This window comes from Thamnophis elegans, chromosome 1, assembly GCF_009769535.1.
Source record: "Thamnophis elegans isolate rThaEle1 chromosome 1, rThaEle1.pri, whole genome shotgun sequence".
Taxonomy (NCBI): Eukaryota; Metazoa; Chordata; class Lepidosauria; order Squamata; family Colubridae; genus Thamnophis; species Thamnophis elegans.
In genome coordinates, this window is record NC_045541.1 from 171,176,384 (window position 1) to 171,202,719 (window position 26,336).

General features: G+C 44.0%; 1 protein-coding gene across 1 annotated transcript in view; it reads right to left on the reverse strand.

Annotated features, from left to right (window-relative positions):
* Positions 1–25,140, reverse strand: part of MYO1F (myosin IF) — a 76,593-nt gene extending 51,453 nt beyond the window's left edge. Inside the window, exon 1 of the mRNA XM_032212078.1 lies at positions 24,949–25,140. Coding sequence (XP_032067969.1) covers positions 24,949–24,951 — 3 coding nt within the window. The 5' untranslated portion in view covers positions 24,952–25,140. The remainder of the gene's footprint in view (positions 1–24,948) is intronic.
* Positions 25,141–26,336: the final 1,196 nt, after the last annotated feature.

The following is a 26,336-nucleotide window of genomic DNA, read 5'->3' on the forward strand; positions in this document are numbered from 1 at the left end:
GAGCAGCTGGGGAGCATACTTTACATGATGAAAAAGGCTGAGGATTTATCAAATCTAACAAAGGACGTTTTACAACTGAAATAACAGAACTATTGTCCCCCCCTCCTGGGCGTCCCTTTCTTATTACTTTTATTTCTTTATATGAGAAATCCCATTATTTTTATTTATCATAATTGTATAGCTGTCCATCTCATAAGAAAATGACTCTGTTGGCATACTGTCAGGCCTGGAAGCCACCTTTTACACTGGGCCTTCAGGCCTGCCACATTTTCTATTGTGGGAAAATGGGAGGGGGGAATTACGTAAATGGAATATGGGAGATATATAGTCAAAACAATATTCCTTTCTCAGAAAGTCAAGGTCATTTTGCCCTGCATCTGGAGTGGTGTGACTGGGAGGCATCTCCAGTTGGGACGGTGCCTGATTGGGCCATGTGACTGACATGTGGGTGTTGGGGCAGGGACTTGGACTTTCTTTTGGGTGGGGAAAACCTGGAAGCTTTCAGATTCGGGTTTTCCCAGTTTTACCAATATGACATCTCTAATAAAATGAAACTTTGAGGAAACTCAAGTCTCGGAGTCTTTCGTTGGGGGTGTTACTTGGAACCCTGACACATACGATATTTATTTTTGGGAAATATTTACAAGTTCTCTTCATCTTGTTCTCATCAATATATATATATATATATATATATATATATATATATATATATATATATATATATATATATATATAGATAGATAGATAGATAGATAGATAGATAGATGATAGATAGATAGATAGAGAGAGAGAGAGAGAAACACCCCCACAACATATAAACGTGACGATACCTCCTGCCTATCAGACATCTGGAAACCAGCCCTAGTCAACACACGAGCCCCACCCACCACCCAGGCCGTTACAACACGAAACAACAATAGACACACAGCCAGCACCAATCAGCACCAATCTACCAATCATGATACAGCCACACAACCAATCATTCCACTTACTGAAACAAAGCCAGCACACACACACCATCAAGATTTATAGAAAGACGGCAGCTGCGACCACACTTTAAGCCCAGAACCCAGCCTGAAGATGGTGAGCAAGACCTCGCTGAAATGTTGCCAAGACAATCTCAATCTTACATGGGAAAAGACCTGAATACAACAAGACCAGCATATATGTATGTATGTATGTATGTATGTATGTATGTATGTATGTCTCTTATCTCTATCTCTATCTCTATGTCTATCTAGCTATCTATCTAGCTATTTTTCTATCTATCTATCTATCTATCTATCATCTATCTATCTATCTATCTATCTATCTATCTATCTATCTACCTATCTACCTACCTACCTACCTACCTACCTACCTACCTACCTACCTACCTATTTCTGGTTATGAGACACTTTTATTTTTTTTCCTTTTGTTTATATGTCTTTGAGAAATCACAACCAGGTGGAATGTAGGTGAGATAAAGGGCAGTAAATAGTTTATGTATTTAGAGGACTACCCAACCAGCATCATCACTCTCTGAGTTGAGTACAAAAATTAACGAGAGACCCAGAGGAAAACAGCACCTAGCATGAAAGTCAACTAGTAATAAATAAAATGATAGCAAGCCTTAACATTAATTAAGGAGTTAGTTAAAATTAATGAATGAATTAAGCAGAAATTTCCTAATGGTAAGAACAATTGCCAGTGTTCCAATATCTCAGGGGTTACCACAAAAAAGAGGGGATCAACCTATTCTCCAAAGCACCCGAGGGCAGGACAAGAAGCAATGGATGGAAATTTGTCAAAAAGAGATTGTAGGAAGGTAGCACTCACCCCTCTTCTAGAAAAATGAAGCATTTTAGGAAATATTAAAAGGGCAGAATATTTCCCCTAAAAGGGGAGGCAGAAATTCAGCCCCCACCTTTGTCAATGGGCAATTAAGGCCTGGGCCAGTCTATTCTACATAACAAAGATCTACCTCCTTCAGGCAGAGCCATAATAGGAATCCCAAAGCCCTTTCATTACATCATCACCCAGCAAGAGTCAACCAAGCTTGGGACTCAGGACAGCCTACAGAGTTGCCTCTGCAAGGCCCAATGAGAGTCTGACAACCAATCAGAATACAAGCTCAAATTCAAGCCCAGAGAGGGAGGGCATAAAATGCAGGCATCTCTCAGCATCTCCTCTCTTTTTTGCCCACGACCTCAAACCATGCGATCCTGTTCATCATCAATAAACCTTCTTTCCAAGCAACTTCCATGAATCCAGTGTCTTTTTCCCCACTTGGAACTGAACCCAGAAGGATATTTCTTCCCACATGATCCAACCTACAGCTAAGGAGAAATTTCCTGGCAATGAGAATAGAGAATTTCAGAATTGGAAGGGATCTTGGAAATCTTCTACTCCAATCCCATGCTCAAGACCCTATCCCATTCCTGACAAATTACTGTCCAATCCAGTGGTGAAATTCATTTTTTTTACTACCAGTTCTGTGGGCGTGGTTTGGTGGGCAGTGGTTTGGTGGGCATGGCATACTGCAAAATCTCCATTCCCACCAGAGGTGGGTTCCTACCAGTTTGCACCTATTCGGTAGAACTGGTTTGTCAAATCTACCGAACTGGTTAGAAGAGGTTCCACCAGTGGACCCGGAAAGCAGGCCACACCTACAGAAGAGGTTCCAAAAATTTTTGAAACCCACCACTGGTCCTTGGATATGATTATTCTACACTATCATGCTCCTATTTATAAAACTCAGTGCCTCTGTGAAAGGTAAGGATGACTGCTGCGTTTGTGCTGTAATCAGAACATTGAAGTTGTTTTAACGCAAACCAAAGATGCCTTTTAAAAAACAAGTTTACATCATATTCTTATGCATGCCAGTGCTGTGTGTGAGGTAATTTAAGGTGGTTCTGACAAGTGTAGTCAGCATCTTCATATCTGGTCACATGGGCGGCAAGCCACTCCCATCGGGTCACATGGGCAGCAAGCCACTCCCACAAAGGAGGCCACACCCACAGAGTAGGTTCGAACATTTTTGAAACCCATCACTGATTCCCACCCCACTCTGGGGCCAGCCAGAGGTGACATTTGCTGGTTCTCCGAACTACTCGAAATTTCCACTACCGGTTCTCCAGAACCTGTCAGAACCTGCTGGATTTCACCCCTGGTCCAATCTCTTCCTAAAAAGCTCCAGTGATGGAGGACCCACAATTTTCTAGAGGCAAGCTGATCGACTGATGAATTGTTCTGTAAGCTCAGTAGGTGGAAGTAGCCATCAGAAGGAGACAGGGAAGATACTGCGCTTTGCTGGAATTCAGAGTCCTGCAGAGGAAACAGGATCTGAATATTTAGAGGAAGCAGAGTAGAGAGGGCAGAAGAGGAGATGGGAGGGTGTAATTAGCCCTAAAAGGCCAAGAGGATGCAACCTGGCCCAATCAGAAGAAAAAGAAAAAAGTCTTGCTGTTTGGTGACTCTGCTCAATGAAGAACTGAAACCAACGTATGTCAGCCAAGCCCATCGGTCTGTGAAGTCTCTTGTCTTTCAGGAAATTCCTGATGTCTCCTGCTTTTCATTTTTCTTTTTCTTTGATTTAACGGCAAGACAAGAGAGCACTCCCAAACACAAAAGAAGGTTGGGTTTGATTACACAGTGGAGAAAAGCAGATACTATATTATAGGGATGAAAACAAACGAAATGCAGTCGAAAAGAAAACCGATTGGTAAAAGAAAGAGAATTAAAACGCATTCAGCCTGTAAGCTTCCAAAGGTAGTCCTCGACTTACGACCACAAGTAAGCCCAAAAATTTCCGTGGATAAGCAAGACAGTTGCGAAGTGAGTTTTGCTCCATTTTACAACTTTTCTTGTGACGGCTGTTAAGTGAATCACAACAGTGGTTAAATGAATCGTTCAACGATTAAGCGAACCTGGATTCCCCCGTTGACTTTGCTTGACGGACACCTGCTGGGAAAGTTAGAAATGGTGATCACATGACCTCCATCCGAGTTCCGCAACTGTCATAAGTACCAGTCAGTTGCCGAGCATCTGAATTTTGATCACATGGGAATGTGGCTACTATCTACTTGTGAAAAAATGATCAAAAGTCACTTTTTTCAGTGCCATTGTAACTTCTAGTGATTACTAAACGAATGGTTGTAAGTCAAGAACTACCTGTAATTAATTCTTGACACTATAGAAACGTATCTTCAGAACTGTGGTGGCACAGTGGCTAGTATGCAGTATTGCAAGCAAACCAGGGGTGGGTTGCTGCCAGTTTTACTACTGATTTACAACGCGCACGCAGTGTTTGTGTGTGTGTGTGTGTGTGTCTGTGTGTGCATGCTGTTCAATGTAAATTGTTCTCCGTGCATACGCTTACGCGCAGTCACTAAAAACCAAAATGGTGGTGGCCCAGCAGCGGTGAGAGAACTGGTTCAGGGGCGTGGCAGGCCTGGGTCGCTGCTGGTTCTGTGACCCAGGCCTGAATTCCACAACCGGTTCGACTGAACTGGGCCGAACCAGGAACAACCCACCTCTGAAGCAAATTCTGACAACTGTTAGGAGTTCGATTCTCACTGGCTCAAGGTTGACTCATCTTTCCATCCTTCCAAAGTCAGTAAAAATGAGGACCCAGATTATTTGGGGGAAAATATGTCGACTCTATAAACTGCTTAAAGAAGTGCGTAAAGCACTTTGGAGCAGTATGTAAAACTAAGTGCTGTAACTATTACTATCTTCTCGCTTTTAGAACCCAGACTTCTCAAAAATAGATAATAGACTCATATCCTGGACCAGTTCCTTAAAATTAGAAGGGTGTTTCCCTCCCTTGTGTTGACAACTTTTTTTTCCTTCTGAGGATATAAAAAGGCACGAGAAGATCAGCAATCCTGGGCAGGCAGGACTTAGTTGAGGACATGGGGACAGCAAGAAAATTGGAGGAATGTGGCCAGGTAATGATGAGTGAGACTGATTTAAGATCAGGGGTGCTATTTTCTTACCGTAATTTTTGGAGTATAAGATGCATCTTTCCCCCCCAAAAAAGAGGGTGAGAATCTGGATGCGTCTTATACACTGAATACAGTATTTTTGGCCTCCCAAAGCCCCGCCTCCTTCACAAAAATGGACGTGCAGAGGGCTTGGGAGGCCTGCAAAGTGCTCCTGGGGGCTGGGGAGGGCAAAAACGAGTGAAAAACGGCCCATTTTTTGGTTCGGTTTTGCTCCCTTATCCCCCAGGAGCTCACTACAAGCTTCCTAAAGGTTATGCATGCCCTTTTAAAGGAAAAAATAGGCCCATTTTTGCAAAAATGGGCTGGTTTTTGCTCATTTTTGCCCCCCCCCCCAGCCCGCAGAAGCACTTTGCAGGCCCCGTTTTTCACAAACAAATGAGGCGTACAAAGGGTTTAGGAGGCCTGCAGAGTGCAAAAACTTTTTAAAAAATCTACCTCTTCAAAATCTTGGTGTGTCTTATACTCCGAAAAATATGGCACCTTCCCTACTGGTTTGCAAATGTGAGTGTCTGCGCATGCAAATGCCGCTCTCACATGCGCCACTTCTGCGTATGTGCTCCGCCTTCCGTGCATGCACTTTGCCTAAAAAAAAAGGGCCTAAATGGGATGCCGTAGAGCCGGGGTGGGTGGGGCCACCAACGATTTCCGCTACCGGTTCGGGCGAACCGGTCCAAACCGGTAGAATACCACTTCTGTTTAAGATGTCCTTTAACAAATAACAGTACAGTTTGTCCTTGACTTATGACCATTTGTTTAGCAACTGTTTGAAGTTACAATGGCAGTGAAAAAAATGACTTGCGACTGGCCCTCACACTTACAAGCAGGACAGCATCTCCATGGTGACAGAATCGAAATTTGGTTGCTTGGAAACCGACGTGCATTCGTTATGGTTGCAGCATCTTCCTGAAGTCTCCTGATCACCTTTTGCAACCATCCCAGCTGGCTTCCAACAAGCAAAGTCAATGCGGGAAGCTGAATTTGCTTAACAACTTCATGATTGACTTGACAACTGCAGTGATTCACTTAAAAAACCTTGACAAAAAAAAGATCAGGCATAGCTTAACATCTGCCTGGCTTAGGAGTGCAAAATTCTGGTCGTAAGTCAAGAACTACCTGTCCTGAAGGTGCTTTTTCAAGAGGCACTTTGCTTTTCTTGAAAGGCGTTTCTCTTCTCCTTCAAGAAGTTTGCTTCAGCTTTTCAGAGAAGCTTCTTGGATGGGAAAGAAAAGAAAAAAACAGAAAGTCCAGTTCTGCCTCTTGAAAAAGCACCTTTGGGACAACCATGAACCTGGATGACTGGGAATCTCCATAGCAATAGCACTTAGACCAGTGATGGCAAACCTCTTCAGCACAGAGTGCCCCAACTGGAACGCACATGCATGCATGCCAGCCAGCTGGTACTTTGTGTGTGGTGGAGTGCTGAAAACCCGAAGAACAGATGGCCAATGCGTGCCAGTCAGTTGCTCTTTGGGTTTCCCGCGCATGTGAAGACCAGCTGGCTGGCTTGCACGCACGCACGCACCGGAAACCAGAAAAGCAGCTGGCCATGGTGGGCGTGTCCACAGAGCGGGCTCCGGGTGCCACCTCTGGCATGGGTGCCATAGGTTCACCATCACGGACTTAGACTTATATACCGCATCATAGTCCCTTTACAGCCCTCTCTAAGTGATTTACAGAGTCAGTTCTCATTTTACCGACCTCGGAAAGATGGACGGCGGAGTCAACCTTGAGCCTGGTGAGATTTGAACTGCCGAACTGCAGCTAGCAGTCAGCTGAAGTGGCCTGCAGTACTGCCCTCTAACCACTGCGCCACCTCCGCTCTATAGACATCAAGAAGCCCCTGTACTCCTGTAAACTGAGGCAAGCTTTCACAGCTAGTGTCAATCCAATGGGGATGGCTTCTAGGCGAAAAAAACAGTCTAAGAATTTGGTATCCTGATATTTCACCGGGCATCTGTGACTAGCAGATGCGACTAGCAGTAATTGGCGAAGCTCCTGTACAGAATTTTTCACAGAACTATTTTAACTTTGGATCGTGTTATCAGAATTCTGGAAAGCCTGTTTCTGATTCGTTCTCTGTCCAGGTGAATTTGCGATGGTTCTGTCCAGGTTAATTTGTAATCACTGTCAAAATGACACGACCTTAGAAAATTAGACCAGAGCTTATTAGTCCAGAAACTTATCACCAATTAGGTAGCTTTTTACTTCTATTCTGACACCATCTGTGCAGTGGTGGCATTCAGCCAGTTCTGGCGAGCCGTTAGCAGAAATTTTAAGTAGTTCAGAGAACTGGCAAATACCACCACCTCTGACTGGCCCTGCCCCAGTGGTGCAATTCAGCCGGTTCTATCCGGTTTGGGCATACCAGTAGCGGTGGCAGCGGGAGGCTCCATCCTCCCGCCCGGACGTCATCATGCCCCGTTTTTGATGCTCTGCGCATGCGTGCGCTCACATTTGCAAACCAGTAGAAAAGGTAAATTGATTTCACCCCTGTCCTGCCCTTATCTATGCCTCCTGAGTCCCAGCTGATCAGCTGGGTCTTCTTTTGTTGCCCTGCACAAAACGGAGCTAGAAAGCGGGATGGGGAGGGAACGGAGATTTTACAGTATCCTAAAGCATGCGCTCAGTGAACTGGTTGTTAAATCCCACACCTGGGCAAAAGGTCTGACTCCCTTAACAACTTCCTCCCTTAGAAACAGGAATTCTGTCCCAATTGTCGTTGTACGTTGAGAAATATTTGTATTATTTGGCGAGAAGTCATATAATCGCAGCAACTTGAAACAAAGCAAATATCAATGAGACAAGGACTTGCAAGGGGGAGGCTGACATTCGTGAGGTATAATTATTTATCAACGAGGATGGATAGAAAAGATTTCAGCTCAGCATCTCTACAAGGCTGTCACATCAGGGCCGTAAATACTATCACTAGCAATGTTTCTCAACATCTGATTTAACATCTTACTGGTTGTCAAAATTTCCCCTACTGGTTCACCTGAACTGGTCCGAACCGGCTGAATACCATCTCTGATATATGTGTCAGTGTGTGTGTCAGTGGTGGGTTTCAATTCCTGTTGTGTGCGCATGCGTCATAGCGCCTCTGTGACGCTCCAGCTGCTCCACAGAGTGTAGAGCAGGTGCTGTAGGGACCATGCATGTGCGTGGAAGCACAGAAGTTTTTAAATACAGGTAAGGAGTTCAGGCGGGCGGGTGGGCCCTCTGGAGCACCGTACTGGAACGGTACCCGGTGCTCCGGGATGGCTCAGGTACGCCTGTACTGGGACATATCGCCTGCAACCCACTACTGGTGTGTGTGTGTATGTGTGTTCCAGCATAACTCTGGAATGCCTTGAGCAATTTCATACAAACTTGGTTTCCTGAGACTTACTCTCAGGAAACAAATATTATGGGGGTAACACCCTTCGGGGTGTGTGTTCTGTTAAGATACAGCCTGTTGTGCCTTAAAATGGCTTCTACCGTACTGCCGTAAAATGGATTACAGCGTACAGAGCAGTGGAGTTGCCATGGTAACAGCTTCACAGTATTCCACAAGGGGGCTCCCTCTGGTTAAGGGGGAAAATCCAACATTAAAAATTATATTTGGTCTGGATATTTTCCCCCTATGAATAAATACCTAGACAACGCTGAGTTATCGGCAAGTAGAAGATAAATTTAAAACAAACACTTCCTCTTGGCCGCCCTTATTCTGAATTTAGTTTGTATGTTCTGGCTAATGCTTGTCTTTTGCAGCTGACTGGCCTACATGTTCAAAAGCCTGAGGTTCTTCACTGTTGCTGCAAGCAACGCAACCTGAAGAGTTTATGCAGGATAACCGAAAATAAAGATACCACATCCTGTGCTGACCACTCAGTGCACTGAGAAAAATGCGGGTTGGGTTCTCTCTTTCAGTTAAAAAAAATAAATCTGCTAAACTTTTCAATTCACTGCCCAGAATATCTTTATCCTGCCCAGGTTTGAGCTTTATGAGGGATTGTGCCAGCCAGGACCAAGATTAAGGAGAGCTGGCATCTGGTTTTTAAAAAAATCTTCGTTCAAGATGCAGCATAAAAACACCGCCATTGAGAGACTGGTGAAGCGGGCGCAATAGCGCCTGCATTTTCTGCATTGCGTGAGAGCTCCATTACAGCCATTGGCAGCGTCTCACAGTCACATGACCAATGTTTTATGACAGTGTTGCTGTCATAAGTGGAATTGACTTCTGGTGTTTAGCAAAAATCACGTCATAGCGAACAAGGGATTCATTTAACAACTGCGTAAAAAAAAAAACATCATAAAAGAAGATGACTTCTCTGACCAACCCGTTTTACCACTGTTATGAAAAGAGCCGTGGTGGCGCAGTGATTAGAATGTAGTAATGCAGGCGGACTCTGCCCACTGCCAGGAGTTCGATTCTTACCGGCTCAAGGTTGACTGAGCCTTCTATCCTTTTGAGGTTAGTAAAATGAGAACTAAAAATTGCCCTCACACTTCAGCAATGCACCTTGGCCATCTCTCTGCCATGCTGTGTCTGTGTGTGTGTGTGTGTGTGTGTGTGTGTGTGTGTGTGAATAAATAATGGGTGTAACAGAACCCTATTCTAGCTGATTTTATCCATTTGTTCCCTTTAAAATCTATAACCCTATCCTTACTCAAGTGTAAACTGCCTTCACATATTCTAACTGACGGAGCTTCTATAGCTGTGATGGCGAATCTATGGCATACGGACCGTCACCAGCTACTCTTCTGATTTCCGGCGCACACATGCATGCTGGCCACCTGGTCTTCACGGTCACCAGAGCGCCAGAAAATGGTCTGAAAACGGCCCAACGTAGCTAAAAATGAGACCATTTGGGGGCGTTTGGGGGGGCCTTTTTTGGCTGTTTTCAGGCTGTTTTTGGGCCATTTTTGGACACTTTTCAGTGCATTTTCTGGGCCATTTTTGGCCTGAAAAACAGCCTGAAAATGGTCTGAAAATCAGCCCCCAAAAACAGGCTTGTACCACCAGCCAACTGTTCTTCGGGTTTCCAGTGCCCCAGCACCAGTGGTGGGATTCAAATAATTTAACAACCGGTTCTCTGTCCTAATGATTTCTTCCAGCAACCAGTTCGCCAAACTGCTCAGAAAGTTAACAACTGGTTCTCCCGAAGTGGTGCGAACTGGCTGAATCCCACCACTGCCCAGCACACACACATGGACACACGGTGCTGAAAAGGCTCGCATCCCTATTCTATAGTATTGTTTCAGACTCTGCAATTCTTCCTCCAGGAAACTCACAAGTAGGAAGTGAAAATAACTTGAGGACTACTTATATTTCTTTATAGGTTCCCTTCAAGAACCTCTCCAAATGCTGTAACATCCATAGACTATATTTATAGCTGTTCACAAAAATCTTCTTAGTGAATTTGTTTAATCTTTTAAAAGCAGGAAACGGAGGCTTGGAGTTTCCCAGTTCCCCCATTTTTCCATTGGGGTCTCAAGGCAGTTTATTTATTTGCTTATTCCATTTATATTCTGCCACTCTCTACCAATAAGGTGAAAGCAGTTCCTAGAGAGAATGTACTACAGGGAGTCACTCATCGTTTTATCCTCATAAAAATAACAACCTAGCGAGGTAGATTGGCCTGAGATACAGTCATCGACTCAAAATTATGAGTTCTGAAAGGAAATGGGAACTTGATTTATAGTTTTGATGATTAGGCAGAATAGTTTATAGCAACTACAGCGTCAGAAAGAAACTTATAGTTGTGCTTATAACTCCAGCAAAGGAGGAAACTGAAAGCTACTTTTTAATATTTTTTCTATTTTTCTTTTACTAGGTCATGTCCCCACCCCACCCCAATTTGCTGCACTTTTAGCTCTCTCTTTGATTTGTTTTCTTCTTCTTTTCTTTTCCTTAAATTATAATGGTCTGCATTAGTTTCTGCCTTCCTTCTTAAAATCTTTAATACAATTATACATATATATGCACGTACACCAGTGGTGGGTTTCGGATTCCATTCCAACCGCCGTGGCATCACCCACATGGATGTGCAAGGTGTGCGCACACATGCGTGTTGTGCGTGCATGTGCCGTACTTGCCTGCGACACTTCTGCAAGCCTCTGCGATGCTTCAGCTGCTCGACGGAGCGTCACACAGGTGTCATATGTGCCATGCGCATGCGCGGAAGCACCAAAAGCTTAAAGCACAGGTAAGGAGCTCGGACGGCCGGGTGGCCCCTCCAGAGCACCGTACAGGAACGGTACTTGATGCTCCGGGCAGGATCCAGTACGACTGTACCGGGGTGTACTGTCTGCAATCCACCACTGACGTACACATACATACATACATACATACATACGTACATACATACATGTATGTACGTATGTATGTATATGTGTGTGTATATATCCATCCATCCATACATATACATACATGCATACATACATATTTAAATATAAATATAAATAAATAAAGGAACTTGAGCTTGGCTTTTTTGATTTCAGTTTGACTCTTACATCACTATTCTCCGTGACATCAGTATCATTTCCAATGATATATACATACATACCAGTGGTGGGTTTCAAATTCTTTTAGAACTTCTTCTGTAGATGTGGCCTGCTTTGTGGGGGTGGCTTGCAAGCCATGTGATTGGGTGGGCGTGGCCAACTTGTAAAATGTGATGAAACTCACTTAACGCTCTTGCTTAGCGACCAAAATATTGGCTCAGAAACTCTGGCATTTGAAGCACGCAAGTCTTAAAGCTGTCAAGTGACAAGACCCTTGCACCCCTAACCCTTTAGAAAAAAAAACCCCAGGGGTGTTCAAACTTGACAGCTTTAAGACTTGTGGACTTCAACTCCCAGAATTCCTCCTCTCGCTCTTCATCTTGATGATGTGCGGACGGGTGGGGGGAGGGAGCTGGAACCGGTTCTAAACGGTTCTGTAGATTTGTGGAACCTCTTCTAGAGAAGAGGTTAGAACTGGGAGGAACCCTCCCCTGATACATACATACCTACATACATAGGCATAGGCATAGGCATGGGCATGGGCATGGGCATGGGCATGGGCATAGGCATAGGCATGGGCATGGGCATGGGCATAGGCATAGGCATAGGCATAGACATAGACATAGACATAGACATAGACATAGACATAAATATAAATATAAGGGAACTTGAACTTGGCTTTTTTGATTTCAGTTTGACTCTTACATCACTATTCTTTGTGTCATCAGTATCATTTCCAAAGAGAAGAAAGAAGAACTGTCAATTTACATAAAATCTGCAGGTGTTTTATAGAAAGAGATGCTAACATGGAAATTATCAGTAAAGTCTACAGAGAATTCAGATTGTTATGTAGAATAGAGAATAGAATAGAATTCTTTATTGGCCAAGTGTGATTGGACACACAAGGAATTTGTCTTTGGTGCCTATGCTCTTCAGTGTACATAAAAAGACAAGATGCTGTACATTCATCAAGAATTATAGGGTATAGCACTTAATGTCAGTCATAGGGTACAAATAAGCAATCACGAAACAATATCAATATAAATCGTAAGGATACAAGCAACAAAGTTACAGTCCTGCAGTCATAAGTGGGAGGAGATGGGTGATAGGAACGATGAGAAGATTAATAATAATAGTAATGGAGCCTTAGTGGATAGTTTGACAGTGGTGAGGGAATGTCATAGTGAGGAAGGAATTGCCTTGCTAAGATGTACACTGGCTTACTTTGGATAATTCTAAGCTCTTTCATTCTTATGGGTCTCAGTCACTGCAAATACAGAATGTAAAAGTGGAATGCATGGCTACAGATAGTCCTCAAATTATGACTGCTCGCTTATCTACCCTTCAAAGTTAGAATTTACCTTTAGAAAGGGAGTTACAACCTAGTTATTAAGCGCCAATGGTTGTCCCCCACTCTGCATTCACATGACAATGTTCGGGACTTGGCAATACCAACACATTTAAAGTCGTTTGCAGCATCCTGGGGTCACGTGGCTGCATTTAATGATGGTTTGCCAAAAACTGGATGTTGCTTCCGGCTTTTAGCAAAACCGCACCACAGCAAGCAATGTCTTCGCTTTATGCAGGGGTCTCCAACCTTGGGAACTTTAAGACTTATGGACTTCAACTCCCAGAATTCCCCAGCCAGCATGGATGGCTGGGGAATTCTGGGAGTTGAATTCCACAAGTCTTAAAGTTCCCAAGGTTGGACACCCCTGGCTTAATGATTGCGCTGTTCATTTTCATGACTGCTTCAAAAAAAAAGGGGGCATAAAATCAGGTGACCGACCTCTTTTATGACCATCTTGATATATGACTGTACGGGTAGTCCTCGACTTACAATTGTTCATTTAGTGGCCAAAGTTATAACAAGCCTTTAAAAAGTTTGATGAAAAGAAGGACTAGGGGAGACATGATAGCAGTGTTCCAATATCTCAGAGGGTGACACAAAGAAGAGGGAGTCAAACTATTCTCCAAGGCACCTGAGGGTAGAATAAGAAGCAATGGGTGGAAACTAATCAAGGAGAGAAGCAACCTAGAACTAAGGAGAAATTTCTTGACAGTGAGAACAATTAACTAGCGGAACAACTTGCCTCCAGAAGCTGTGAGTACTCCAACACTCGAGGTTTTTAAGAAGAGATTGGACAACCATTTGTCTGAAATGGTGTAGGGTTTCCTGCCTAAGCAGGGGGCTGGAATAGAGGATCTCCAAGGTCCCTTCCAACTCTTGTTAAAAATTGAAATGAAATAAAGTGACTTATGACTGTTTTTCACACTTACAAGTATTTCAGCATGCCCATAGTCACATGATCAAAATTCAGATGCTTGGCAACTGACTGATACAGCATTTAGCTGAGCAGCTGGAGTGTTGCGGAGGCTCGTGGAGGTGGTAAGACGGGTGTGCGTGCACGCGGTGTGTGTGTCTATGTGGATGCCACCGGGCCTGTTCCAACCGTACCGGTTGGAACGGGATCTGGAATCCACCACTGCCCCCTCCCATTGTGCAGGAGGCCAACTAGGCCACACCCACCATGGCCATGCATGCCCAGCAACTGGGCAAAGAACCTGTTACTGAAAGTTTTGAAGCCCACCTCTGCACACAAGGAATTTGTCTCCAGTGCAGAAACTCTCAGTGTACAATGCAAAGCAACAGTGTAATAATTATTATAATTGTTTTTTTTCGGCAGTCCAAACTATTTGTTAGGAAATAATTATTTGTTTGCTGTGAAAGTTGGACCATAAGGAAGGCTGAGCGCCAAAGAATGGAGGCCTTTGAACTCTGGTGCTGGAGAAGACTCCTGCGAGGCCCTTGGACTGCAAGGCGATCCAACCGGTCAGTCCTAGAGGAGATCAACCCTGACTGCTCTTTAGAAAGCCAGATCCTGAAGAGGAAACTCAAAGACTTTGGCCACCTAATGAGAAGGGAGAAGAGCCTAATGCTGGGAAAGATGGAGGGCAAAAGAAGAAGGGGACGACAGAGAATGAAGTGGCTGGATGGAGTCACCAAAGCAGTCGGCATGAGCTTAAATGGACTCCAGAGGATGGTAGAGGACAGGAAGGCCTGGAGGAACGTTGTCTATGGGGTTGCGATGGGTCAGACATGACTTTGTAACTAACACCACCAACAACTATTTGTTGGAGTCTGTATCTGTCGTGTTTGGTCGTATCTGTATTCTTGTCAGCTGGTTTGGTTTGAGCAAAAACTTAGGATTTGATACAGTTGCTGCTGTAAAGAACTATCGATTCAAAATAAATGTAAGAACGGGACCGATTCTGGAAATTAATCAAGAGTAAACAAGTACATCCTTCCCATTAAAATGTGAGTGTTTAGCCGCATATTTCTGATGAGAATATTTCTTTAATAAAGTTCCAAAGCTCCATCCTTGTTTTATGTTTGAGCTCCTGGCTTAGTTGCATTCATAGAATTAACATTGTTACGAAGTACCAATTACCCTTTCCCATTAAGTCATTGAAAAACTATGTCATCTGTTCTCATCACATCACACTGAACCGTGATAGGGTTCGTTCGGTTTTTATTTAATGGGATCTGTACATCCTAATCCTTTGATTTGTAAACCATAGTTGATGGCCATATGTATCTTGTCTGAAGGCCATGCTAGATTTCTGAATGACTGGGGGGGGACGGGGGACATAAGCTAAAAATGTTTGGTGGGGCAGGAGAATAATTAATGGACTTCATTTCATTTTCAAACATTTTGCAAACTTTGGCATCTATCGGATGGGTGAATTTCAATTCCCAGAATTCCCCAGCCAGCTGGAGAATTATCAGAGTTGAAGTCTACCCATCTTAAAGCTGCCAAGATTATGAAACACTACATTGCACTATAATGTGGATTAAATATATTTAATGTGATTACTCTCCAGTATGTATTTAATATTTTCCCTCTTTTATCACATCAAAAAGTTGTCGGTGGATGACACTTAAAGGAGTTAATGATCACGTATGCCTCATATGATCCTTTAGTGTGTGTGTGTGTGTGTGTGTGTGTGAGAGAGAGAGAGAGAGAGAGAGAGAGAGAGAGAGAATCAGGCAACTATAGTTTGTTTTACAACTATGGTTAACCCAATGTGTGAACTCATTCTTAATATTTTGCAAAGGTTATGCAGAGTGTGAACCAAACTTGTTAAGTGGTTTTTCATATATCTCTAGATGTTCTGAAGATGAAAAAATTTCTCACCATTTGGAAAATGTCTCATAAGACTAAAATTGTGTGGTCTTTGGTTTCATGGCTGGTTTTTCATCAAAACGGGGGCATTTTCCCCTTCCCCCAGCCCTGCTGAAGCCTGCAGAGTGTTTCGGGGGGGGGGGGGGAGGCAAAAATGGCCTGTTTTTCACAAAAATGGGATGCGGGAAGGGAGCTTTGGGAGGCCAAAAATGGCTGTATTCAGTGTATAAGATGTACCAATATTTCCACGCTCTTTTGGGGGGCGTGCGTCTTATACTCCGAAAAATACGTTAGTTACATAACATCATCAATGCTAGAAGGGAGTGAGGATTGCTTTCTGTTTATATACAATGATTTGCCTGGTCAATGTCGGTGGGAATTGCTGGTGGGGTGTTTTAGTCTGTTGGTTTCCTTTTTAGCTTTTTGATTGTCTCTTTTGAATGGTGTGTATATGGTGTTTATCTCAATGTGCCTATCGATGGGTTGCAGAGCACATTCAAAAACACCAACCAGCAGTTAGAAGACATAATGAAAACTCATTAATGGCACAATGCACATATATATTTAACCATAGTTTCAATTATGAAATTATGAATATCCTAAACCAAATTAAATCCAAAACCACTAGAGAATTCCTGGAAACTTGTCACCCGGACAAACCAGCCATCAACAGGCACATAGAGATAAAGAAAGTTCACACACCATTTAAAAGGAACAATCAAAAAGCTTGGACTGAAGCTCTCATTATCCTCCAGACAACAGTAGAACAGTGACAATGGTTTTCTCCCACTGGTTTTCACAAGAGATCTAGAGATGTCTGATATGTGGGTTTGTGTTGGAGGTACGAGTCTGGAAGCAGGAAGAGTTGGCATCTTTCATGCTCATATTTGAATTCCTTTATGACTTTGAAATTTCAACCTTGACCTTAATGCCTTCTTGGATAAGAGGGAGGAGTCTGAGATTGAAGGGCTTCAATTGATGCTTTGCTCAGGTTTCAATGTCTGCTTTGCTTCCTAGGCTCCAAAGGAAGATTTGGAGGTCTACCAACAACAGTGGTGGGTTGCAGGCGGTACGCCCCGGTACGACGCATGTGGACGACGCTGGGCGGTTGGAACGGGATCCGGAACCCACCACTGACCAACAACAATGTTCTTCTGACATGATTGCACTTGACTAGTGGGAAAAATATAGCCTTGGATCCATCTCTCTACGAGGTTCCTTCTGATTTTGAGAAGAAATCTGAATCTGGCTTCAAGTGTGTCATTAGCAAAAGCATTTAGACTTATATACTGCTTTACAGTGCTTTACAGCCCGCTCTAAGGGGTTTACAGAGTCAGCATATTGCCCCCAACAATCGGGGTGCTCATTTTACCCACCTCAAAAGGCTGAGTCAATCTTGAGCCTGGTGAGATTCGAACTGCCAAATTGCAGGCAACTTGGCAGTCAGCAGAAGTAGCCTGCAGTACTGCATTCTAACCACTGCGCCCTGCCCCGTTGCTAAAGGATGCACGTTCACTTAGCCTACAAGTATTCATTGAAGAAACAAAAAATGGCCTCCTTGTAAAATAGGTTCGCTCTCTGCTCTGGGCCACTACTGGTTCGGCCTAACAAGGCTGAACCAGCAGCAACCTACCTCTGCAGGGAGGACTGCACACAGCCCTCCCTAGCTCTGTTTACACTGGCAGAGGCACTGCAGGACGGTCCTTCATTGTTTCCAGGGTGGCCCCACGGGCCAGATCTAAGCAGTCTGTGGGCCAGATGTGGCCCACAGGCCTTGAGTTTGACACTCCAGCAATAGACCATTTCACTGTCTTTGGATTTTGCCATCAGAGTAAGTATGATTTGTGGGATAAACTGTTTTCTAAATGTACAGAACATGCTGAATCAAAATCTGGACTATCAACCAAAATAGGAAAGCACAGAAGACACTAAATGAAAAATAGCAACTAAAGCTTAGTATAAGCAACCCATGACTCCTCGGTCATCATTTCAGAAAGCTTTCCTCATCTGAACAGAAATAGAATAACCAAGGACGCAAAAGCCGTGAGAGTAGGAACAAATTGCGACTTCCTTCTGACTTCCCCAATGACTTGGCTTGTGGGAAGCTGCCAGGAAGCATCAGAAATCATGATCATGTGACCATGGTGATGCGGAGATGCCCCAGCGGCTACAACTTAGCCAATATGGCTGATCTAAAGATCTTTGAAATTTCAGTCTCATGGGTCCCAGATTCTGGATACGTTTTTTAAGTTAGCCCACTTGCCTATGACAGTGATGGCTAACCCTTTTCTCCTCCATGCCAAAATCGCACTTGTGCACACACCCATAATGCAATGCGCCCTGCCCCCATGAGCATGCATGCATGACCCCCTGCGTTCCCCCCCTACATGTGCGCAACCCCCCCCCCCCACTGCACCCACTCCCCCGCAGCCCATTTTGGGCCTAGCAGGCCTCCCTGAAGCTTCCTGGGACTAAAATGGGCTATGAGGGGGGCGCTGTACCCCCACACCCCATTTTGGACCTAGTAGGCCTCCCTGAAGCTTCCTGGGACTAAAATGGACTATGGGGCACGGGCGATACACCGCCACACCCCAATTTGGGGCTAGCAGGCCTCCCTGAAGCTTCCTGAGAATAAAATGGGCTATGCGGCGGCTGCACACCCACACAGCCTGTTTTGGGTCAGGCCTCCCTGAAGCTTCCTGGGACTAAAATGGGCTATGGGGGGCGCTGCACCTCCACACCCCATTTTGGGCCTAGCAGGCCTCCCTGAAGCTTCCTGGGACTAAAATGGGCTATGAGGGGGGGGGGTGCTGCACCCTCACACTCCATTTTGGGCCTAGCAGGTCTCCTTGAGGCTTCCTGGGGCTAAAATGGACTAGGGGGGGGTGCTGCACCCCCACACAGCCCATTTTGGGCCTAGCAGGCCTCCCTGAAGCTTCCTGGGACTAAAAATGGGCTATGAGGAGGGCACTTCACCCCCCCCCACACCATTTTGGGCCTAGCAGGTCTCCCTGAGGCTTCCTGGGACTAAAATGGACTGGGGGGTGCTGCACCCCCCAAAGCCCGTTTTGGGCCTTACAGGCCTCCACGAAGCCTTCTGAAACCAAAAATGGGGTGCAGGAAGGGTGGTGCCGCACCCCCCATGACCCACCCCACCCATACACATGTGCAGGTGATTCCCCCGCCTTCCCACACATGCGTCTCCCACATGCCCAGCAGAGACCTGAAAATCAGTTGACTAGCAGGAGGCGCGCGCGGTGGATGCACTGTGGATCTGAGCTGGGCAATTGCTTGCGTGCCCTCAGAGAGTTCGCCATCACTATGAAATGCTGCTTTGCTTATTTGATGGCTATAAACAGACAGGAGAGCGTTAGTAGTATCTAGATGAGCCAAATTGACTTAGCCTGAACATCATTTATGACCTTTGGCTTGCTAGGAGCAGAACGTCTAACTTGTTACAGCCAAGCAATATGGAATTAGAGGTAGGATGTATCCTGTAATCACCATGTCATTTTGGTATTATTGGACAGGTTCTACTGGGTATAGTGATGTAGACGTTTTTGAAGATAAAGCTAAGCCCGAAGACATAGCCTCTCCTCAAGTTTTAGTTGTTCAAGTTTTATTCAGTGAAAAGATCTTTTAGTGATCCGCTGCCAAACTTTAAACCTCTGTAAAGAGTAAGATCCTTTATTGCTCATTAAATTTGCCCAAACCAGCTCCCAAATTTTCTCCTAGTTCACTCCAATAAAAGAGTGGTAACACAGGCAGCTTTGGTCGCCACGATGTAAAAAAGAGGTTGAGACTCTGGAAAGAGTGCAGAGAAGAGCAACAAAGATGATTAGGGGAATGGAGGCTAAAACACATGAAGAATGGTTGGAGGAACTGGGCATGTCAAAGAAGAGGGAGTCAAGCTATTCTCCAAAGCACCTGAAGGCGAAACAAGAAGCAATGGATGGAAACTTATCAAGGAGGGAAGCAACTTAGAATGAAGGAGAAACTTTCTGACTGTTAGAACAATTAATCAGTGGAACAGCTTGCCTCCAGAGGTTGTGAATGCCCCAACACTGGAAGTTTTTAAGAAGAGATTGGACAACCATTTGTCTGAAATGGCTTAAGGCTTCCTGCCTGAGTAAGGAGTTGGACTAGAAGACCTCCAAGGTCCCTTCCAACTCTGTTATTCTATTCTAAAAAACTCCAGCGACATTTTCTGAGACCTGAGAAGACAAACTGAAAGTGGGGAGGGAGAGAAATCTGCAACTAAATTCTCAATTCTTATGCTTTTGTGAACAACTTTTAGTTCTACGTGCCCTTAGCAAGCTAAATCATAAACAACGATCCACATTATGGTTTGCTGTGTGTTGCATGATCCTTGGCCTAACACAATTCCATCACAAGGGATGAGTCAGAATTAGAGTTGCACACAAACATCTCCAGCTTTCAAATGCTTGGCACTATCAAGACTGAATATCTCCTCCCCCCTCCACCCCCTCCCCCAGGTAGGTTGAGCAAACATTCATTTAAAATGAGCAGGTTGCATCATTTTAAAGAGTGGGGAGGACAACAATAAAGACTGCAGGCTAAAACATATGAAGAACAGTTGCAGGAATTGGGTATGTCTAGGTTAACTAAGGTGGGACGTGTTGGCTCAGTGGCTAAGATGCTGAGCTTGTCAATAAGAAAGGTTGGCAGTTCGGCGGTTCGAATCCCTAGCACAGCGTAATGGAGTGAGCTCCTGTTACTTGTCATAGCTTCTGCCAACTTACCAGTTCAAAAGGGTTCACCGACAAAAGGGCGAATGACAAAACCACGCCCGACTAAACCGCGGTGACAAAACCGCATGTCCTAAAGCGTTCCGACGAATGAGCGCTGAATCGCGCCAACAACAGCGCGGCGACAGAAGCGCACTGTAAAACTAAACCTAACCCTAACCCTAACGCTAAACGTAACGCTAAACCTAACCCTGACCCTAACCCTAACCCTAACCTTAAACGTAACGCTAACGCTAACGCTAACGCTAACGCTAATCCTAACCCTAACCCTAACCCTAACCCTAACCCTAACCCTTACCTTAAGTTAAATCGGCTTTCTGCCGACACCCTGTTGTAAAGCGCCCTTCTGTCTCCGCGCTATTGTCTCTGCTCTGTTGTCGCCGCGCTGATGATGTCGCGGTTTTAGCGACGCGGTTTAGTCGGACGCGGTTTTGTCATTCGCCCTTTTGTCAAGTCACGGTTCAAAAGCATGTAAAAATGCAAGTAAAAAAATAGGGACCACCTTTGGTAGGAAGGTAACAGCGTTCCATGCGCCATCGGCATTTAGTCATGGCAGCCACATGACCACAGAGATGTCTTTGGACAGCACTGTGTCTTCGACTTTGAAACGGAGATGAGCATTGCCCCCTAAAGTCGGGAATGACTAGCACATATGTGCGCGGAGAACTTTTACCTTTACCTTAGATTAAAAAAAGGAGGAATAGGGGTGATACAACAGCAATGCTCCAGTACGTAAGGGATTGCCGCAAAGAAGCCACAAGCTACTTTCCAAAGCAACTGAAGGCAGAACAAGAAGTTGTGGGTGGAAACTAATCAAGGAGAGAACTAAGGAGAACTTTCGGGGGCAGTTAGAACAATTAATCAATGGAATGGCTTGCCTCCAGATGTTATGGGTGCTCCATCACTGGAGATTTTAAAGAAAAAACTGGACAACTATTTGTCTGAAATAGATAGGGTTTCCTGCTTGAGCAGGGGCTTGGATTAGAAGACCTTCAAGGTCCCTTCAAACTCTGTTATTCAGTTATGTCCACCTGAACAGCTTAAAATTATTGAATTGCACCTCTGGGTCAAATTTGGATAATGAGATACTAGACACAGACCGACTGGAAGCAAAAAGGACCTTCCTGAATGCACTGAGTCACTGAGAATGTTAGGCCTGCAGCCTGCAAAGCATCATTTATCACCTTCTTCTGAGTTTTGACACTGTGGTTTGAAGATCTTCAGTAAAGGGAAGGGAAAAAGGAGAACTGTTGGAAGTGGGAGGATGGAGATTGCGAAAGACGTGCTCTGCCATTTCCCAGGTCAGTTTCGAAAAGACTAAAAGCCAGCAAGAAACCAGCCTCAAGCAATCACATTTCTAAACTAGCAGTGTTGTGTAAGGCCCTAAAACATCAAAATGACACATCCGGCCTGCTACAAGGAACTAGCTTGTAAAGCTGGCCTTAAAATGCAGCTGTGTTTGAACAGGGGGTCCAAACTTTACTCCTTAAAAAGAAATCACATCTACACACTTGAGGGATGTTTTTAACTTTGCATGTAAGCTTCCGGCATCATGTGTTTGTTACTCAATTGGTTAAGGGTTTAGTTTCCACCAATGTGAAAAACCTGGGGTTGTGCTATTTCATTGCAAAGGGGAGGAGGTAACATGACTGAATCTAGTGCCACATAACATTCCTGACTTAACAATTAATAAGAATCTTTTTTTAAAAAACAGTCTGGCTAGTGGAGGTGTCAGTGCTTGAAGACAACAGAATAGGAAAAAAAGAGAGAAAAAAACGTGAGAAAAATCACAAATCACAGGGACCTGCAAATAGAAATAGAACGGCTGTAGCAAAAGAAAGCAAAGGAACACAAGGTACAACTCAGAGCTGAGTTCCTACAGGTTCAGCCCGGTTTGGCTGAGTAGGTAGTAACTTGGTCTGCCACACCCCCGAACCTCTTCCATCAGTGGTGCCTTAGGCGGTGCCATCTTGTTTTTTGCGTCTACGCATGCGCAGAAGCAATTTTTTGGTACTATGCATGCGCGCCCGCGAAGCACATCCCTGAGCGAATCAGCAGTAGCAGCACCCCTGGTACAACCTCAAAACATCTGCCGCACCACTTAAACACCACTGGCATTGACAAAACCACCACCTGTCAATTGCAAAAGGCAGCTTTATTTGGAGCAGCTGACATCCTGTGACGATACCTTTAATGCTGTCAAAAAACAACATCCGCCTAGCTCAGAGCTTTGGAAGAACTAAATAGATGGATTAAAAAAAAGGCAAATCCAGTCTAAGTATCTGGCTAACCCTGCCATCCAATCTTAATAATAATCAAAGAAGATTCCACCCCCCCCACCAAAGATACAATACAAAAGATGCCCATGAAGGAGAAAGATGACAGAATTATCTTAGTCTTAGCAGTTTATTTCCTTGGTATTTTTTTTCGTTAACGAAGGCACATTCTTGGATCACCTTGTAAGCTCTTCATTCAATCCAAATTCTCATGACCCAAATATATAGTAGGTCAGCTATCTCTGTAAAGATTGGATTCATAGGAGAATGCTTGGAAACAATAGGATTTGTCCTCCTTGAGTCTCTCCTTTAAATAGTGATGTTCTCAGCAGGTATATTTGACCAGTGGCTACTGTTAAATTTTGCAAATTGTTAAATTGACATTTTTTTTTAATTGTTGGAACTGCTCTTGATGTTGTATAGGACAATTTCCTCAATGATCTTTAGAATGTTAGACTAGACCAGGGGATCTCCAACCTTGACAACTTTAACCCTGGTGGACTTCAACTCCCAGAATTCCCCAGCCAGCAAAGAATTCTGGGAGTTGAGGTCCACCAGGCTTAAAGCTAGACTCTTCACCATGATCAATACCTAATAGGGTGGAAGGTTCAACAAGTGACATTCTGGGAAAAGCTGCACTAGACCAAAGAACATGAGAACATATGGTTGTTTATAATCCTGTTGATTTAGGATTCCAGCAGTGGCAACATCAGCCCCCTTCACTCTGATGTCCTCCAGATGTATTGGACTTTTAACATCTTAATCTCCAGTTGATTGGCTGGAAGAATTTGAGAGTCAAGTGAAAGGAGATCCCTGGCTGGAGAAATTCCTGACTGACATTGACACTGTAGGAAGCATCAGGCAAAGAATACCATGGATGGCTATCTCTTGAGTCTTAAGAGAGGTACAATAGAAACCAACAGCATGATGCCTATACTTTTAAGACCACCCACAGAACACACCCTACCCCTTGTTAAATAGAATAGAATAGAATAGAATAACATAGTTGGAAAGGACCTTGGAGGTCTTCTAGTCCAACCCCCTGTCTAGGCAGGAAACCCCATACCATATCAGACAAATGGTTATCCAATATCTTCTTAAAAACTTCCAATAATTGATTTCATTTCTAAAGGCTGAAATCTGATGAGATTAATCTCAGGAAAATTCACAGTTCTTGGGTTAGATAGTGCAGGATTCTAATTTTGAGGTCTGAACATCCTGTGATACGAATCTCCAAAGTCTCATAATATTTAACCATCTTGCAAGAATAGGAGTAACTGAAAATAAAAAAAATAAAAATCAGGGGATCCATTTCTGAACGGGAACATTCTATTTTTTTTCATCCACTAAAATGTATCACAGAATTGAAAAACACATGCTCTAAATTGAAATTTTTTTACCCAGGATAATAAGAATAGAATAGAACAACAGAGCTGGAAGGGACCTTGGAGATCTTCTAGTCCACCCCCTGCCTAGGCAGGAAACTCTACACCAGTTCAGACAACTGGTTATCCAATCTGTTCTTAAAGATTTCCAGTGTTGGAGCATTCACAACTTCTGGAGGCAAGCTGTTCCACTGATTAATTGTTCTAACTGTCAGGAAAATTCTCCTCAGTTCTAAGTTGCTTCTCTCCTTGATTAGTTTCCACCCATTGCTTCTTGTTCTATCCTCAGGTGCTTTGGAGAATAGCTTGACTCCTTCTTTGTGGCAACCCCTGAGATATTGGAACAGTGCTATCATGTCACCTCTGGTCCTTCTTTTCGTTAAACTAGACATACCCAGTTCTTGCAACTGAATGATTGTCACCAGAAAAAAGAAAGGGGGGGGGGAAAGTACTTCAAGGCAAGGAGAGGAAATTTCACCTACTACATCAAAATAATGTTCTAGTTCACTCCAATAACTCCCATCCAAAATGAATGTTCTATTGATTTGGGTGGGATTTTTAAACAGGCCCATCAAATCTCAGCCTGAACTAACTTCCAGCTGGTGTTGAGTAGTCGTGTACATGTGAACATTTATTTCAAATATTTACAAGAGTCCATCAACATTAAATCTCAATGCATGTATGTTGGAGGTGTCATTTTTGCAGGAAACATGCCCTCTTATCCTCCTCTTCTACTATCCAGGTGTGCTGGGACATTAATCCCATTCACAAGGGCTTCAAAATAGGACCTCAAAATATCACACAACGCATTCCTCACCCTCCTGCTCTGCACCCTGGTTTTTGCGTCTGATGGGACTTACCATGGCCTTCTTCCTGTCTGCTCTCCAGCTTGGTGGCCAAGATTAACCTTCCACCAAGGTGGGCCAATTACCGTCTGGATTCACCAAGTTTTCCCAGGGGACATGGCAGAGTTGCTAGCAAGTGAGCTTTGAGTCCTCCACAAGTCTTTGTGCAACAGAAAGAGAGAGAGAGCAAAAATGGAACCACAGTCGGCAGACTTCCTCTATTCCCCCACACACCCTTTGCTTAATTGCCCTTCATTTCCGTATTTTGAGTAAGTTTTAAAAAAAGAAGAAGTTTGCCCTCACTTGTCAAAATGAGATGAAGAATGTCTTGGAAGACCTCTGCTAAGATCAATCCGGATGTATGAAAAAACAACAACCCAACACCCTTGTTGTTTTAAAGGTATCATCTTCGGAGAAATGACTCATCAACATGAAACCTTATCAGCAAGGGGTTCTTTAAAAAAAAAAAAGAGGATGTGCTAAATATCCAGCCCCTTAAAAAGGAGTTATGCTCTGAGAAATGCAGATGGCTTTACTTAAATTCATCCATTTGAGTAATTAAATAAATATTTTCCAAATATTTTGGAAAACCGGCAATTGTCAGTGGCAGCAGGGGTGGGGTGGGGGTGCATTAAAGTATCTGCACATTTCAATGCAATTATTTTGTAATACAGGACTCCTCCCCCCCCCCCCCCCATGGATTGCATCTATTCTCTTGCAAGATTCTGTCAATGTAGCTTTGCAATGAAATTAGAGCTGGCATTTGTTATTGTGCTTCTTTTCCGGACAATTGATAGGGGCAAGCATCAACCTTGCAAGTCTGAAAGCTTTTCTCAACCCCTTCTTTATTCTTTGGAAAAATGAGGGAGGTCCCTTCTGACCTGCTTCTTACACTTCCCCTCCTAAACTACCTTTTACATGATAATAATACAATAATATAATACAGAGTTGGAAAGGACCTTGGGGGTCTTCTAGTCCAACCCCCTGCCTAGGCAGGAAACCCTATACTGTTCCAGACAAATGGCTATCCAACCTCTTCTTAAAGACTTCCAGTGTTGGCGCATTCACAACTTCTGGAGGCAATTTCTGTTCCACTGATTAATTGTTCTAACTGTCAGGAAATGTCTCCTCAGTTCTAAGTTGCTTCTCTCCTTGATTAGTTTCCACCCATTGCTTCTTGTTCCATCCTCAGGTGCTTTGGAGAATAGCTTGACTCCCTCTTCTTTGTGGCAACCCCTGAGATATTGAAACACTGCTATCATGCCTTCCCTAGTCCTTTTTTTCATTAAACTAGATAGTTGTCCAGTGTCTGGCTCTGCCTCCTGTATCCCAAGGCTATTTGCACATACCAACTCTGTTGTCTCAAGAAAAAGAAAACACATTGCACCATGACATTGTACTAG